The sequence below is a fragment of the Oryctolagus cuniculus genome, chromosome 1 (genome assembly GCF_964237555.1).
Source record: "Oryctolagus cuniculus chromosome 1, mOryCun1.1, whole genome shotgun sequence".
Taxonomy (NCBI): Eukaryota; Metazoa; Chordata; class Mammalia; order Lagomorpha; family Leporidae; genus Oryctolagus; species Oryctolagus cuniculus.
The window spans coordinates 202,938,855-202,957,003 of NC_091432.1; the positions used below are offsets into that span (position 1 = coordinate 202,938,855).

General features: G+C 46.3%; 1 protein-coding gene across 2 annotated transcripts in view; it reads left to right on the forward strand.

Annotated features, from left to right (window-relative positions):
- SEC61B (SEC61 translocon subunit beta) overlaps positions 1–17,008 on the forward strand; it is a 78,705-nt gene extending 61,697 nt beyond the window's left edge. The window contains exon 5 of one of the 2 annotated variants that reach the window (XM_051843625.2): positions 16,695–17,008. In XM_051843625.2, coding sequence (XP_051699585.2) covers positions 16,695–16,804 — 110 coding nt within the window. In that variant the 3' untranslated portion in view covers positions 16,805–17,008. Of the gene's footprint in view, positions 1–11,536; positions 14,683–16,694 lie in introns of those variants that run through there. The other variant, XM_051843624.2, reaches the window with a different exon arrangement.
- The last annotated feature ends 1,141 nt before the right edge of the window (positions 17,009–18,149 follow it).

The window sequence follows — 18,149 nt, forward strand, 5'->3', positions numbered from 1 at the left end:
ACCTCAGCTCACCCAGGTCCCTCGATCCAGGTTCTATGTCTGCAAGCCTCCTTTCCCTCTGTGGGTGGAGAGGATGAAATAACGATCATTTCAGGCTTTTACAAAACCCTTGCCTGTTTGCCTTCTTATTTCTCCGTACAACCATTCCCGCAGCTAGAGCAGGTCTTATGAGCCCCCTTTTACAAATAAGAGCACGAAGATCCAGACACGGAGGTCTAGAGAGGGGCAGTGACTTGCTCAAGGTCATAGAGCTAAGTGATGGCTCGAGGACTTGAACTTGACGCCAAAGCATTGTGCTCCCCTCCTCTGAGCTTTCCTACAATATTGCCACGTCTCCGTACCCTTGGAGCCCTCCCCAGTGCCAAGGGTTCACTGTCTTGTTTTGTAAAGCTAATTGCTAGTTTTTACATAAAGCCTTTATTTTATGAGCTCCAAATTGCCCAAATTAGATTTTATTAAGCATACACGTATGACTTCCCTTGTTTTTATTAAAATTAAGTTCACTCATTTGCCATTTGCAAGGGAGTTGGAAATTAGGATCGCTGCGTAGCCACGGAAACACGGGGAGGATCTTCTCTGTGATCAGACTTTTTCCCACAGAGTTGGGGCAAAGGCAGCTGGTGATTAGGGGCATAATTCACAGGGCCCGGCGGCCCCGCGCCTCTGTTTGAAGCCCGGGTTGTGACAGGTCATCCTGCATTTCCGAGCGCTGGGAGGAGCTGGTGTCAGCGCGAGCTCTGCTTTGCACTCACTTGCTGGCTTTGCAGAGGCCGTGTCTCTTGTCCTGGGCCTCAGTGTCCTTATCTGTAAAATGGGGATTAAGGATGATCAGCATGACAAAAAGGTATTTTTCCACGTTTAAAATCTGATTCCTGGTTGTGAATGACTACCACACTGTAATGGGAAGAATTTCAATGGCAAAGCAGAGAACTGCATGTCGATTAGCAGACCCTTGCGGCGGCTACTAACTGATCCACTGCTGTGTACTAGGGAGTCTTCCAGGCACTGGGAGTAGGTGACCAAGTCAGGAGAGGCTCTACTCGTAGGAAACAACATTACCAAAAAGAATCGACAGCCAGATACAATGAGTTTAAACATGAGGCTATGACAGAAGTCGGGAGATGATGCTGTGTAGCTTGTGGGGGTGTGTGTGTTGGCAGCACCTCCTCCTCCGCGGTGGCTTCTTGGAGCTGAGCTCTGTGTGACTAAGAGGATCCGTTCATGCGGTGACCTGGCTGCAGCCAGTGTGTGGGGCACGAGGCCGGATGTCAGGAAGTGGAGGCAGGGGCAGGCATTGGGTGCAACAGCTAAAATGCTGCTTGGGACACCCACGTCCATATGGCAAGGCCCGGGTTCGAGTCCTGCCTCCGCTTTGATTCCAGCTTCCTACTAATGTGCACTCCAGGGGGCAGCAGAGATGGCCCAGCTGCTCGGGTCCCTGCCACCCGCGTGGGCCTCCTGCATTGAGTTGTTCCCAGCTGCTGGCTTCTGCCTGGCTCATCCTCACTGTGAGAAGCATTTGCTGGAGGGAACCAGTGGATGGAAGATCTCTTTGTCTCAGTTTCTCCACCTTTCAAATAAATTTTACAAAGAGAGTTAAAAAAAAAAAAAAAAAGAAATGGAGACCTGGCTAATGTGGCAGGCAAGGTGGGAAGGGTGCAGAGTGGCAGGCCGTGCCTAGAGGAGGCTGATGAGTTGTGTCTGCCCTTGGCAGGGTCGGGGAGAGTCCTGGCAGCTTGTGCTCCTTATTTACCATCTCGGGACTACGTGGTCTCCTTCCAGGATGCTGCAGGCAAGAGCACCTGCTTGGTGTAGCGGTGTGGCTCCTGTAAGGAGGTTGTATGACTTCCACAGGTGCACTTGAAGAAAAGCGGTGACATTTGACCAGAGTTTTGAAGGAACCTTATTTGCATCCCAAAGGGTAAACTGCCCTTCTCCCTGGCACCCATTTTATCCTGCAGGAACTGGAATATACTGGCTCAGCAGGGCTGTAAGGTGCGGGTGAGGCAGGCCCTCCGTTGATTTGCTGCCCACATGGCTAATCTGAAGCCAGGAGCTTCTTCTGGGTCTCCCAAGGACTTGGGGCATCTTCTACTGCTTTCCCAGGCTATAAGCAGAGAGCTGGGTCAGAAGTGGAGCAGCCGGGACTCAAACCAGCACCCATATGGGATGCCAGTGCCATAGGTGGATGCTTAACCTACTCATCACAGTGCCGGCCCCCAACAAATTTAGTTTTAACCCAGGAATTCTACTTGAATTTAACAAGAAAGAAGTAAGTGGATTTTTGCTTCTGGCTATGATTGAGTAGCTCGTAGCAGCCCACTGAACTAGAAACACTGAAGAAAATCTGAAAGAAAAGTTGTATATATTTTTTCAATGAAAATGAATGAACTATCATTGCAAGAAAAAACATGGATGAATCTCATGAACATAATGTTGAGCAAAAGGAACCAGATGCAAAACCTGTACAATTTTATATTTGAAGTTGCATAAAATTCAAATACATATTTATATATAGATACTATGTAAGATATATAAAAATGTATCCAGGGACAGTAACTTGGCCTAGCAGTTAGGGTACCTGCATCCCATGTCTGGGTTCCAAGCTTACCTCCAATTCCTGACTCTAGTTTTCTGCTAATGCAGATTTTGGTGGGCAGTGATGAGGGCTCAAGTAATTGTGTTCCTGCCAACCCCATGGGCAACCTGGATTGAGTTCTTGGCTCCCGCCTTCAGTCCAGCCCAGCTCTGGCCATTTCAGACATCTGGGGAATGAATCACCAAATGAGAACTGTCTGTCAAATTAAAAAAAAAACACTAAGCATAAATATGTGTAAGATAGGTACATATGAAATATATAAATAATATGTAAATATTTATGCCATATAAATAAGAAGCTATAGAAATATATATGTGTATTTGAATTTAGGTAAAATTCAGCTTATTGGTATTGAAAGTTAGGAGAGGGGTGGAGTGATTGGATGGAGGCCCGAGGGGCTGCCTGGGGTGCAGCCCATCGATCGTCCATCTCTTGCCCTGGGTCCTGGCAAGTGTCCACTCTGGAGCAAGTCATTGAACTGTACGCTTTTGATTTCTGTACTTTTCTCTCTGTATGGTTTCACTTTGGTTTCAAAAAAAATGTCTTACATAAAAAGGGAAATAATTAGGTGTGTGGACCAAGCTGTGTGAATAATGATGTTTATGGCAGCATCCTGTGTAATCGTGAAAAGAGAAATAGCCTCACACTTCGAAAATGGGAACTATTTAAATAAAATATGATAATGATATTCAATGATGTCTTCAAAATGGTCTTTTCAAAGGATCTTGAACCATTGGGAGAATTTCAATAATATAGTGTTAATTGACTGAAGTCCTTAGGATCTGGGCTTGGGTTGGCTGGGCGACCTCCTTCTCCCTGGAAGTTGGAAGAGGGGTGGGAGAGGCTGGAGGGTGAGAACAGCCCCCACCCACCCAGTTTAAGGCTCCCCTGGCCTCAGCCTCCCACGTTCCATGGGCTGCAGGTAGCACGTTGTCCTCTGGGAAAGGGAACGTAAAGGTTTCCTTGGTGTCTTGTTTTTCCATTGTCAAGGGAGGTTCAGCAGATCCCGCTTCCTGACCTCGCTCTTCCTAGTGCTCCCCTCGCTAGGAGCACCATCATCCTTTAACCACCTGCTTTCAAGCCATGGGGGCCTCTTCCGGTCACCTGCTTTTCCACAGCGGCAGCAGTCGGGTCCGGGGGACTCCCTAAAGACCCCCTCCCCCAGCACCCCTCTTGCCACGCTCGGAGCAGGGCCACGTGGGAGTCCTGGCAGAGAAGAGACACGGTTTCCCACCACACTGCTCCTGCCCACCCAGGGATGCTGCGTGAGATCGTTCGGAGTTGGGCTAGTGACTCTCTCTGTCCCTGTCTCCACTCTTACCCGAGACCAGCCATGGTGGACCTACTGCGGCCGCTCCTATCATTACACAGAGGGCTGGTGATGCTCGCCTACAGCAGCCTGACTCTGCTCCTTCCAGCCGCCTGCCTTCACCCTCAAGTGTGGCACTGGGGTCAGGAGACACTTTCCAAGTGTCTGCACTGGGCTCTTAGTAGTTTTGCCATCAGAAAAGGATTGGATAATGTCCTTCATGAGTAATCTAGCTCCAGAGGTCTCAGTATTAACGTGCTCTGCTCACGAATCACCTGGGGTCTTGCTAAAATGTAGGTTCTGGCTGCGTAGGTCCTGGGGAGGACTGGAGTTTTTCATTTCTTTCTTTCTTTCTTTCTTTCTTTCTTTCTTTCTTTCTTTCTTTCTTTCTTTCTTTCTTTTTTTTTTTTTATTAGACAGGCAGAGTTAGACAGTGAGAGCGAGAGACAGAGAGAAAGGTCTTCCTTCCGCTGGTTCCCCTCCAAATGGCCGCTACGGCTGGCGCGCTGCTCTGATCCGAAGCCAGGAGCCAGGTGCTTCCTCCTGGTCTCCCATGCGGGTGCAGGGGCCCAAGCACTTGGGCCATCCTCCACTGCCCTCCCAGGCCACAGCAGAGAGCTGGACTGGAAGAGGAGCAGCCGGGACTAGAACCCGGCGCCCATATGGGATGCCGGCGCCACAGGCGGAGGATTAACTGAGTGAGCCATGGCACCAGCCATGTTTTGCATTTCTAACATGCTCCCTGGGCATGCCCCTGCTGGTCCAGACCTGGCTTTGAGTGGCATGATGGCAGAAGGGAGGTGGAGAGTGGGTGCAGGTGCCACCCCTCGCCCTGGCCTTTAAGCCCCTCTCTTTGCGCTCCAAGGGTCTCCTCTTTTCTCTGAATATTTAGCACAACCACGGCAAGATTTCCAAGAAGGCTGCAGTCCATGCCTGTATTTGGGTTAAACACTGCCATTAAAAAAAAAAAGATTTATTTTATTTATTTGAAAGTCAGAGTTACACAGAGAGAAGAGAGGCAGAGAGAGACAGAGAGAGGTCTTCCATCTGCTGGTTCACTCCCCAATTGGCCACAATGGCCGGAGCTGCACAGATCCGAAGCCAGGAATCAGGAGCTTCTTCTGGGTTTCCCATGCAGATGCAGGGGCCCAAGGACTTGGGCCAATTTCTATTGCTTTCCCAGGCCATAGCAGAGAGCTGGATCAGAAGTGGAGCAGCCTAGTCTCGAACTGGTGCCCACATGGGATGCCGGTGCTTCTGGCCAGGGCGGTAACACGCTGTGCCATAGCGCCAGCCCCAAACATTTCCATTTTGCTGTTGGAATCTCAGGAAATACGTTCCCAGATTTGAGGTCCTTTGTCCCCTACGCAGATAGAACAGTTTGAACTCCTGGAAAGGGCCTTGGACACGAGTCAGGCCAAGACTCAGTTCTTGCCCCACTCCCTCATGCAGGCGGTGGGGTTTGGTGGAGTGTGATTTCCGTGGTGCTGTGGGGGCTGTGGTGGAGTTAGGAGCACCGCCCGGCCCTTCCCTGGAGTCCGGGCTCAGAGGGAAGGAGGCTGAGAGACTCAGCGCATCGCGCCTGTGTGATTCTCAGCTGGCTTTCCCTGGCAGTTCCACTCCCAATTAAACCTCCGCGTTATGACTTCTTGGAAAGATGACCAGGAAAACATTGAAGCCCCACTTGTGAGCTATTGGCTCTGTTCCTCTCAGTCACGGAGTCCAGCAGCGCTAGGGCAGAGAGGACACTGATAGATGCAGGCCATGTTCCCAGGAGTCCTGGAACTGTGGCAAGAGGAGGCTCCCACATTCCAAGGGGACCAGGGCTTTTGGGACCAGGCTTCCCGGGAGAAGGTGTGGTGATCCGCTTCCCAAGCAAACACTCCACCTATAGAATGTGTGTTGTCTCCCAGGCAGTCGTCTTCTGTGGGGAGCTCTCACGGCTCTGGAATTCTCTCAGGTAGATGGGAATCTGGCTCCTTGTGGCCTTCACCTAATGTCCCAAGGTTTAAGCCAGGAGTTTCCAAACTTGCCCGCTGGGGTGCATCATCTGGGAGGATTCCTAACAATCCTGCCCAACTCTAGCCCTCACACACTAGATTCTGTGTCCTTCCTGAAGGGCTTCATTCAGGGGCCGTCGGCACTTTTTTAATGGCCTGCTACTCCCTTCAGGCGTATAGACTCCATGAAGGAGGTGTTTGGATACAAAGGTTCATTTCTCTCATTCAAGAGAAAAATCCATTACTGAAAGTGGCAGATACAGGATGACTTCTGTGTTACCACATGATCTGCTTAGTCATAGTGTTTTCACCTGAAATAAATGTAAGATTAGCTATCATCGATCAGTCTATTTTCTATCTAAGCATTTATCATCTATCTACCTATCTAATATATATCTAGCTAGCTATATCTTTCAATCCAATACTTTCCCTTTTAGAATTTTACAGTAAGTAAATCATTTAATAGAAGGTTCAGGAGTCTTGTTCACTAATATCCTTATAGAGGCATTATTTATGATTTCAGCAAAATTATGGAAAAGTACAATATCTAATAATAGTATATTAAATACATTGAGGCATAGCCATGGGATGAAATGCTCACCCATTAAAATGATTAGAAAATCTATCTATCAGTATGTACAAATGCTTATGACAGTCAATATAGGGTAGCAAAAAGAATTTGATCCATTTATAATTATTTTGGTATATGAGAGAAGAGAACAAGAAGAAAGTTATTTTGTTGAGCAATTCTTTACTTGACAAAGAAATATATCTATATTTAAAATCATATCATTAATGCAGTATCACAGACCACAAAGCCAGGGGAACATATCATTTAGGGGAAGTAGAGAATTAGGCATTTGACAATACCTGTCAAAATGGAGTCTCTTCCTTTCGTTGAATCCTAAGAACTTTGGGGTGTGGAGGGAGGGCTCTCAGGGTCAGCTTGCTTGGTCTCCTGATCTTATGAGAATTTTGTCTCGGTGACCTTGACATGCCAGATTCTGGGCTCTCTTGACTTGTGTAACTGATAAGCAACCCGGGAAGTCTCCCTGCAAGTTCGGGTCTACATTTGGGCGTGATCCAGCCTGGAGGGCTGGTGGGTAGAGGCAGATGCTCAAAAGCGCAACTAGGAAAGCCAGACTTCCCATCTCAGATTTTGTTTGTTCAAACCAAAATTCTTTTGTTCAGAGCAGATTGGCACCAACTTCTCAAAATTTGCATCGGAGAACAAAGATTCGTGTTTGAGTAAAAACAATGAGAATAGCACAGCTTGCTTCTCAAAGGTTCCTCCTGCCCCCACTCCCACCCACGCAAATTCTCTATTTCTGATCTTCCAGGGGCAGGGAAACCCATCCAGTTGGATTAAGGACAACTTGCTGGGGGAAGCAGAAGTCTCTGAGTGAAGGCCTCCTAAGTAAAGGCACTGACCCAGGGAGGGACTTCGAGAGCCGATTTGGGGGCTGGCACGGGGGCTTTGGATTGCCTCATTTCTGGGTTAAGGGCAGTATTCCTGAGCATCACATTTCCAAGGTTAAAGTCTGGATAAATGGGGTACTACCAATTTGACATGAGCTGGACTTGTGTGGGAAGAGTAGGTTTCCCAGAAAGTCTTGGCTCTGCCTCTTACTATGGGATTTGGCAGTTACATGTCTTTAGTGGACCTCAATTTCGTTCCTAATGAAATTGGATAATAATTTCTGTTTTGCAAAACTCACAAGGTTACTGTAAAGATCATTTAAACACAAGATTGAAAGGACTTGCTAACTGTCGAGTATTATACATCTAATGATTTTATTAAAGATGGAATTAGTGATGCTGCGATTTTGAGTTTTATGGGTCTTCACATTTTTAAAACAATGTTATTTATTTTCATTTGTTTGAAAGGCAAAGAAACAGACACACACAGAGAGATGGAGATGGACAGAGAAATGTCTTATTTGTGCTGCTTCATTCCCCAAGTGCCTGCAAGAGCCAGGGCTGGGCCAGGCTGAAGCTAGGAGTCGGATCTCCATGCAGGTCTCCACGTGGTGGTAGGGACTCAGGTACGTGACCATCTCTGCTGCCTCCCAGGTGTGCACTAGCAGGAAGCTGGGTCAGAAGTGGAGGAGCATGAGGCCAGTGCTGTGGCGCAGCAGGTTACCTGCATCCCAGATCAGAGCCTCAGTTCCAATCCTGGCTGCTCCACCTCCGACTCTCCACTTATGCATCTGGGAAAGCAGTGGAAGACAGCCGAAGGCTTGAGCCCCTGCCACCCATGTGGAAGACCCCAATGGAGATCCTGGCTCCTGATCCCAGTTGTTGCAGCCATTTGGGGAGCAAACCAGTGGACAGAAGATATCTCTTCCCCTCTGTCTTTCCATCTCTCTCTGTAACTCTGACTTTCAAATAAATAAAGTTTTTTTGAAGAGAAGAAGTGGAGGAGCAGGGCCTTGAATCCAGGTACTGTGATGTGGGATGAGGACAACCCATGTGGCATCCTAGCTGCTGCGCCAAAGGTACCCCCCGCCCCGCCCCGAGGCACCGTCCCCAGGAACCTTTGCTTTTGTAATTTCTGGATTTTGAGGCTTGCTTAGGAGGGCCTTCCCACTCTACGTTAAAAACATCCATCTATTTTGTTCATCTGTATTTTCTTCTAATATTTTTGTGTGTTTGCTTTTCAATTCATCGGAAGGTTATTTTCTGTGGATGGCTGCTATGAATTAGGACTCGGATTATTTCAGTTCTGCTCCTGGCCTGGTCCCTGGTTGCTCCTCCAATCTGCACTGCCATCATTACTGTACATTTAATGTTGATCTATACTTGAACTTCGTTCCAAGTTTATTATTCTATTCCATGGATCAGTTTGTCAATATCTGCAGCAGTACTAGACTATATAATCAGTATAGCCTACAGTGTGTGTTTTGATGTCTAGAAGGGTAAGACCTGAATATAAAATGCTGGTGAATTTGCATTGGAATTGCCTTGATGGATAAATGTAGGTGAATCAAGATATTTTCTATACTGAGTCTTGAATTTCCAACTGGGAATATGGTTTATTATATTTAATACCCCATATTAAGGTTTTAATTTTAATCAGTTAAGTTCTTTTTTTTTTTAAAGATTTATTTATTTATTTGAAAGGCAGAGAGAGAGAGAGAGAGATCTTCCATCCTCTGGTTCACTCCCCAGATGGCCTCAATGGCCAAGACTGGGTCAGGCTGAAGCCAAGAGCCAGGAGCCAGGAGCTTCATCCCAGTCTCCCATGTGGGTGCAGGGGCCCATGTACTTGGGCAATTCTCTGCTGCTTTCCCAGGTATGTTAGCAGGGAGCTGGATTGGAACTAGAGCAGCTGGAACTTGAACTGACGCCCCTATGGGATGCTGTCATCACAGGGGGTAGCTTAACCTGTTACCCGACCCCTTCAGATAAGTTATTTAATTATTTTTACACATGTCCTTTGCATTTAAAAAGTATGCTTATTTTCTAGGTACTTTTTTGTTATAAATTAAATCCTTTAAAAAATCTTATTAAATTAATCAGTACCGAGATACAAGTATTGGATTAATTATATTGATGTTGTGTCTATACATAGTTTTAGACTTTATTATTAATTATTATATTTCTACTTATATATCATTTATATTTCTTGTTTCTCATTATTCTAATAGTTCTCAGTTGATTGTCTTGGGTTTTTTAAGGTGGGAAATCACACAAGGGACTTTCACAACATTTATGATAAATATGTATTATGGAAAAAGCTATGACTGGGTTTCAAAACTTGTTTTGTACCAAAACAAACTTATGTTTTAATTCCATTTTCTGTGACCTTTTTGAAGTACATCTGTATTAGCTGCAAAGGGTGGGGGTGTTTTTTTCCTTTCCAGTCCTTGTATCGCTAATTTTCAAGTCGTTTGACCTCCAGGCCAATTATGACCGGTATCAACGATAGCAATCAGTCTGACTTGTGCTTGTCTGCAGTGGGAATGCTTCCAGGACATCACCACTAGGGATTTAACTGCTGAAAGTTTCTGATAGAGATTTGCTTTTTCTATCCCAACTCACCGAGATTTAAAACATTAATTTGGAATGTTGCACTCGATTGAATGCCTTCTGTGCTTGTTGAGGTGATTAGTATCAGTTACTGTGTATGGTGCACTATAGAATGAATTTCTCGAATGTTGTCCCTGGAACAAGCTCTTCCTGGCTGACATGTGCCCTTTAAGGTGCTCTTCCTTTGATCTGTGCATGTGTATGACTTAGGGTATTGGGTCTGCGATCACCTGTAACCACTGGCCTCACTTCCTGCGCCCCTGGACATCGCCCTGTTCTCCTCGCTATTGCTGCTCCTTAGTTAACAGTCACCGCAGTGCCCTTGGCTCTGTCACTCTTTTTCAAACCTGGCACCTTCGTCACACTGCAGTCACCGCACGTCCTTCCGTGGGAGTGCCTTCCCCAAGGCTGGTCATCTGCACTCATCACCTCTCTATTGGCATTCTCCACTCTGTCTCTTTCCTGGCGTCCTCCAGAGTTAAAGCTTATTATTTATCAGTTTTATTTTTTACCCGTCTTTTCTTACTAAGTTGCCACTCCATGACCGCTGAGCTGTGGTCTGCCTGGATAGTGCAGCATATCACAAAGTAGATGCTCAAGAAATATTTATTGCATGCACTCTCTCTCTCTCTCGCTATTTTTTTTTTTTTTTTTTTTGCCCCAGGTGTCTGGGTGACAGAATTTCCGGTTCTTGAGAGTTGAAAGATGTTTCATTTTTGTCCTCTTCCTCGGTGGTTGGTAAGCATAGGATGCTGACATTTAGGTGGCCATCCTGGGTGCATAAAACGCGGGCGCCAGGGGCCCCTGTTGCGCGAACTTGTTCAGGGCGCTGAGAAAGGTCTGAGGAGCACCTTCCACAGTCAGCGCTCAGCGGCTCCCCGCTGTCACCACGGCGGACGCCCCGGTGAGACACCTGGGGGGCCTCCCGGCATCTCCGCTCCCCGCACCGTCCAGGGCAGCCCCATGCTGCTCGTTTCACAGGGTTGACTGGAAAATGATCAGGCGCGTGTGAACACCGTGATTCCTCCTGCGGTATCCCGGAGGGAGCCTCATTCCCGGCACCTGGGAGGGGGCGTGCCCAGGGGCAGAGCCACGCCCTGCCGCCGCACAGCGCCAGGCTCGCCTCCAGCCTCTGCCCCTTACTGGCGCCGCGTGAATGGTGAGCCGCACTGCTGCCCACTTTGTACAGGGTGACTGGGAATTAAATGAGAGCAAACGTGGAAAAAAACGCCACTGAGCATTTTCCACAAAAGTGGGTCTCATTACCATTTAATAAATGTCTGGTGATGTGATATTTGTCCGGGAGAAGGATTGGCAAACCGTGTTTTAAGGGCATTTTCTTTCCAATTTTCCGTCATCAAAATAATCACACTTCGCACATCCTCACTGGCAGATTTCACAGCTAGTGGATTCAGGAAAAGTTATTTATTTGAGTAACAAATTCTTTGCCCAATTTCCCAACCTGTGCAAGATGGTGGGGGCTGCTGTGGCTTGGCGTGCAGGGTGGGCTGGAAGGCGGAGGCGGGGGTGATGGGCACACTCGCTGGTGCGTCGGTGTGCTGTATGGGCCCTCTCTCACTCGTCTTTCTCTTCCAGATAAGAGGGCAGAGGTCCAGAGAGGCATGGTAACCTGCCCAAGGCCACACAGCCAACCAGAGGCCCAGGCCGGATCAGAGCAGCAGCCAGACTTCGGGATCTGTGTTTTGTATTAGAATGGGGCCGAGGCCTCTGGGGACAGCAGCCCTCCTCTCTCAGCTGCGGCATGTCTGAGGGAGGAGGCAAGGGTAGACATCACCACCAGTGAGCGGGGAGAGCCTCAGCCCTCCAACATGTCACTCTAAGTTATTGGCTCAGAGTATGTTCTTGATAAGCCTGTGTTTGAATGAACGGACAATCAATATGTATCGCAAATGGAGAATCACAGGTCTCTGTCAGCAAGACGGCAAGAGCGTGCTGGAAGAGTCCCAGAGAGAACCACTGGATTTGCTTTTGGTGGTGCTCAGTCTCAACATCTCCTTCTGGCATATGTGCCCTTCTAGGTAATTCCATGAATGCCTGCGACGGTCTCATAGCCGCTCACCGAGCCTAGACTGAGTCGCCCATCTTTGAAGCCAGGTGTGCTGTGAAACTGCTTCTCGCCAGTGAAGTGTGAATGGAGTTGATGAGTGTCACCATCTGGCTGTGACAGTTAACAATTACATGTGTGTCTTGTCTCTCTCTCTCTCTCTCTTTTTTTCCCCCCTGTGGATTGGCCAAGTACAGAAGATTCTGGAGGATGGAGCCACAATGTGGCAAGAACCTGGTCCCTGCAAGGTTGCCCAGTGACCATCAGCTCGTGTGTTGGGTGATTGCGTGCACCACAGAACTATTGGGTTGAGCTGTTGGAGTTTGGGGATTTGCTCTAGCTGCCAGCACCGCCTTAACTAAAAACTCTGGCTTGGTCGGAACTATCCATTCTTCATAGAGTTTGAGGCCAATAGGTATTGGTTCCATTTGTTGTTGATGTGCTTGCAGAAGTAGAATTACTAAAGAACAGTGACGTAGGAAGGTTGTCTTAGTAGTTCCCTCTTCCCCTCTACTTGAGGCATAACACAGGGAAGTTACACACAATCCCTTAACCCACATAACTTAGTGATGCACTTGCTGCACACAGAAAAGATTGGACTTCGATTAGGTGGCTTCTCCGTGGCTGCCCAGCTTCGGCAATCAAGAGGTGGAACGTGGGCTTGGATGCAGGTTTGAGTGGTCTCACGTTCTCTGCCACTTTGGCCACGGCACAGTAACAGATGTGACACTGCCCGTCGGTGAGTCCCTTTCCATCAGTGCAGTGTCCGAGGGCGTCCACCAGCCTCCTCCCCGCCTTCTCCACACCTTGGCCTCTGCCAGGGTTTCTTTTATAGTGTGATGCCCAAAGCATTGCAGTTAAACACAGCTGTGGAAACAGGAGGAAAACATAGCCTAAGTAGAAGAAGCATCTCAGAACGCCCTGTCCATGGGCTTTTAGGAGGTGGACAGAGCTGATAGAGTGTGTGACAAGGAGGGGCCTAGGGAGAGCTTTGGCTCCCACAAAAGACAACTGTTGTCAGCTGCTCCCATGAACTTGACCTCAGACTCAAGGGCAGAAAAGTCAGACTCATCCTTCCACTAAAGAATGAGAAGACTTCCTTCAAGAGTTCTAATCGCTTCTAAGGTAGAGGCATAAGTAGCTCACATCGGCTATTATACAATCAGTTCTGAGATACTTAATAAAATTGGAAAATGCTCACTGAAAAAAATCAGGTAATGAACTCATATGATGCAATACAGTGGAATCAAAATGTGAGGAAAGGACTTTCACAGTTGCACACAGAGTGGAGAAATGACCAGGAGAGAAGACACCTCCATGTCAATAGGAGGGGGAGATCAGGGTTGAGGTTTATTTATTTTTAATTCTTTTCTGTCAAGTTTAATTTTAATAAAATAAGCACATACCACTTTTTCAGTCATAAAAATGTTAAGAAAGAATTAAAGTTTTGTTTTTTAATTGATTTAATTTAAAAGTTGATTTGCTTATTTTGAAATTATAGCTTTTTGGGAGATGTAAGAAAATTAAATGAGGTATGGAGAACTTGTCACAAATAAATTGTTATTGAAGTTATGAATTATATAATATGTTATCAGATGAAGATTTAAGGCTACCATAACAAGTTAATCATACAACACTTAACTTCGAACTTTTTAATTTATTTTGCTTAGTCTATTTCATAGAGTCTAGATAACACACAAATGGTTTCATTTTGCTGTTGATATTTTGATTTGGTTTAGTTTTCCATAAAAAACTTACACAAACGAAGAAACCTAAACCTCCATAGCTAAAATTAAAAAGCAAACTAGATGACAAATCATGTTTATCTAAATTTGACAGGAAGTTAAGTCTTACCTTATTTAGAGTGTTTTAAAAGTGTTACTTATAAGAAATAATCAAGTTCATAAGAGGTAAATGAACAGAAGCTATATACATATTTTGTTAAAAAAACTAATAAAATAACAAATGGATAAATGCTATTCTTGACCAGCTAGGATAAATCCTGGAAGCTGACATAGTTGTGAAACCGATGAATGCCTCTGTCTTCTTGGAGTTGTCCCAATGACATCCATCAAGGGCCCTAACTGTCACTCTGAGTCTTTCAGTTATCTCAACTATGGAAATGTGCTGTGCAGATAATTCAACAGAAACAGAAAAGCTAAATGACGACAAAAGCCGATTCTACTATCTTCTCATAAGTGTAAAGAGAAGCATACTTGAAACCATACAAATCATCCGTGGACTAGGAATGGGAGTAAATTCTGGGTGCTCTACTGACTGGAACACCAAGCAGAGAGTGCAAAGACAGCTCTGAGAACCACACAGCTGCGGGTCACGCTGATCACAGGAGCCCATACAGTTTCCAACAGGAGAGAGCGTACTGCTACATTTCTGCCAGGACTCTGACGGTGAAGTCCCCTGTGTCTATGATGAAGCATGGACAGCAGGAACAGGAAAGAACTGCATCTCAGCGATGGTAGGAGTGAGCTGTGTTTTTAAACATCTAAAACATTGTTTTAAGTGTATCTTTTTAATGGAAAGAAGACGTATTCTGTGCATCTCCATAAACAAATGAGAAGATTCTAGATGTGAGAGCCTGTGAAATTTCAGCTGATTTAATTCCTGTTTTAGAAATAAAGAAATGATTAAAACCACTATAATAGATTATTCCAACAAATATTTATTTATTGTGCTTCGTGTTTGTTTTCTATTCCCAGGAGATACTGGGAAAGTGCGATTAGGACAGAAATGAAGTTCATGGTTAGGACTTGAGGTCAGCTCTGTCTACCTACCCCACCGCGTGGGAGTGACTGGGTCACGATGAACTAGCAGATGACAAGCAGAGACTCAGCAGGGGAGCAGGGCTCCTTCCAGCAGGGAGACTCAGGCACGTTGCCTGGTGGATTAGCATTTGCATAGGGTCTGAAAGGTTCGGTCAGATTTGGATGCAAAAAATGGCAGAGGAAGCCAGTGGTATTTCAAGTTGTAGTTAGAAGATCCAAATGGATAAAATTGTCTTTGTGTAGGGAAAAAAAAAATGGCCAAACATTGACTTTTTTCCCCTAATCTCATACATCAAAGCAAAAGGCACGGAGGCAAAAGACAGCCATAAGTGTCACAGGAAAAATTAAAAAGTCTCTTTTAACCCTTTTTCTAAGTTAGAACTTCCAGTTTGTTTGCTTTGTCAGCTGTTCATGTTCTCACTTCTTTCCTTACACAGCCTCCAAGGTGCCAGCTACACAGTTCTCTTCTAGAGAAGTAGCCTCTTTGCAACTTTTTATGGCATGTAAAGCCTTCTGCTTTGAGCAGGACAAGTTCTGCCGTCTTGATTTGACCAGCTGGAGCTCAAGGCTGCCTGATAGAGAAACTCCTACCGGGTGCCAATCATCTAAGCCCATCAGATTGTCTCGGCTTAGGGCAGTGGCCCAGGAGAGACCAAGCAAGGCAGAAGCGTCACAGGGTGGGGGGAGGTGCAGGGAGAGAGAGAGAGAGAGAGAGAGAGAGAGAGAGAGAGAAGCATTGGCTGGAGGGTCTACTGCATTCTCCCAATGAGCTTCCCATTATTGAAGGCTTCCTGTGTGTGTATCTGTTACTTGGAGTCAATGAAAATAGTCTTTGGCATGTTTCAAGGAGAAATCATGAGGTCTCCCCAAACCTCTGAGTCTGTTGTGCCTGTAGGTTATTTTGGTTATGAAGATTTTCATATTGATTTGATTATTCATGAGCTAGAAACAGTCTTTTTGGTAGCCAAGTGCTTCTCTTTTGCACCTTATCACATAGCTCCTACTTACTGAGTTTCAGATAACTACACATTGGATTTTTTTTTCCTCCCAAGTCCTGGATAGACTCTGTAACACATCATATCACTTTATGGGTATGGATTCAGAGGGGTGAGGGTACCGTTAAGTCCCTCTGTCTAAAATCCAGAGATGGTATCACTGGGGAATGGTGTCGCCACGGGCTCTGCATTGATACCCAACTCCAAATGGCAAAATGCAGATACAGCTAGCATGAATTACAAGGCTTCACACTCAAATTTGTGTTTTTATCTCTCTATAAAAATAGAACTCTATGGGTGGGCATCTGGCCTCAAAGCTAAGTTGTCATTTAAAATACCACGTCCCATACTGGAGCACCTGGCTTCAATAACTCACTCCACCTTCCTGCTAGTGCAGACCCTGGGAGACAGCAGTGATGGCTCAAGGAATGGGATCCTCCACCCATGTGGGAGACCCGGATGAGTTCTTGGCTTTCCCCAGCGCTGGCCATTGCAGGCATCTGGGGAGTGAACCAGCAGAAGGGAGTGCAATCTCTCTCTCTCTCTCTCTCTCTCTCTCTCTCTCTCTCTCTCTCCTCCCCTCTCCTGGCATCTCAAATAGAAATATTAAAAAAAAGGAACCCTATTAAAACTCAAAGCAGAGAAGTCATAAGGGCTGCTGAGTTACCAGGCAGACAAATCTCTGAACAAAGCACGAAGTAGACGGGTTAATACTTCAATTCAGGAAAGAACAAAAGGGGATGAAATGAAAGAAGACAGCCTCGGGTGGTGCTATTAGCAATAGCTGGTATAAGATGGAGGACAATGGAAGCAGACAGGAAGGACAGAGAGAAGAGCAGGTTCGCAAAGCATTTCTTGGAAATTCAGATACGGGAAGATATTGAATCCAGCCTCTCTTTTTATAATCACAGGCCTCAAGGCATTACAAAAAGGGACCACAGTAACAGAACTGGCTACTGGAAATCATGACCAGCCCATCGGAGAAAGCAGGAACCATCTGCTAGATGAGCAGGTCGCATGAAACTCCGTGAGCCAGAGAGGGCGTTGAGGATTGGCAGAGGGAGCGTCCTCCAAGCAACAGGCAGATCTGAACGGAGCGGAAGGAAAACAGGGAGGAGGAGTTCCTGCCACCAGCTTCCCAAAGAGCCATCACAGAAGCAGCTCCAAAACAGCTGCAAAGGAAAACCCAAATAAAGGTGCACCCAGATCGCTGGTGGCTGAAACTTCTTACTGTCTACGTGTGAGTAAAAGCTCTGGACAACACATGGAAAGCGGAAAGTGCTGAGTATGATAAAAAATAGAAACTTATTTAGAGAGAGCTACTCCACAAAAAAATGGGGCGTAGGGTTCCCAAGTTTAATACACCCACCAAAATAAGAGCCCTGCTCCAGGTTTGGTTTCCAGCCAAAGCACGCCTTTGGCTGAAGAGAAGATCCTGGTACAGCCAGGAGGGCCACACAGCTTGATGGGTGTTGGTGCTAAAAGACAGGAACGTGTGCCATCTTCTCAACCCGGATAAGATCAGCCTCTCGGCTTGCCTGGAACCAGGGTTTCCCAGCACACAGGACTCGGGGGTAAAACTGGGGCAGTGCGAGGCAAGTGGGCTTGTGCAGTCACTCTGATTTCCCCACGTGACAAACCAGTCATGTTAATTGGCGTCAACTGTTAGTATACGTAAGATAGAGAATTGTTATTCTGTCCACGGCTGGGGAATGTCCAACCTGTGGGCTGTAGGAGGCCTGAAAGATCATTTGGTCTGGCCCTGCCAAGGCAATAGCAGGCAGGACTCAAAATTTAATAAATCTACAGCAAGCTTATTTTTTAAAACAATATTTATTTTATTATTTATTTGAAAGGCAGAGTCACAGAGAAAGAGAGAAAGACAGACAGACAGTGAGAGAAATCTTCCATCTGCTGGTTTACTCCCCAAATGGCTGTAACAGCAAGATCTGGGCCAGGCTGAAGCCAGTAGCCAGGAGCTTCTTCTGGGTCCCCCACATGGGTGTGGGGTCCCAAGCACTTAGGCCATCTTCTGCTGCTTTCCCAGGTGCATTAGCAGAGAGCTGGATCAGAAGTGGAGCAGCTGGGACTTGAACTGGTGTCCATATGGGATGCTGGCATTCCAGCTAGCAGCTCAACCCATTAGGCCACAAGGCCAGCCCCAGCAAGTTAATTTTTCAGTTGATAATTTTGTGCAGCCTGAAAATGATGCTGTAAATGTCCAAGTGGCCCTTGGCAGAAGAAAGCTTCCCTACCCCGAGTGTAAACTCTTCAAGTGCTGTATTTTCAAATTTGTTATCTTCTTTCGTCTTCTAGGGAAGATAGTCCTAAAATAGTCAGTGTTTATTTATCCATTCCATTATAGA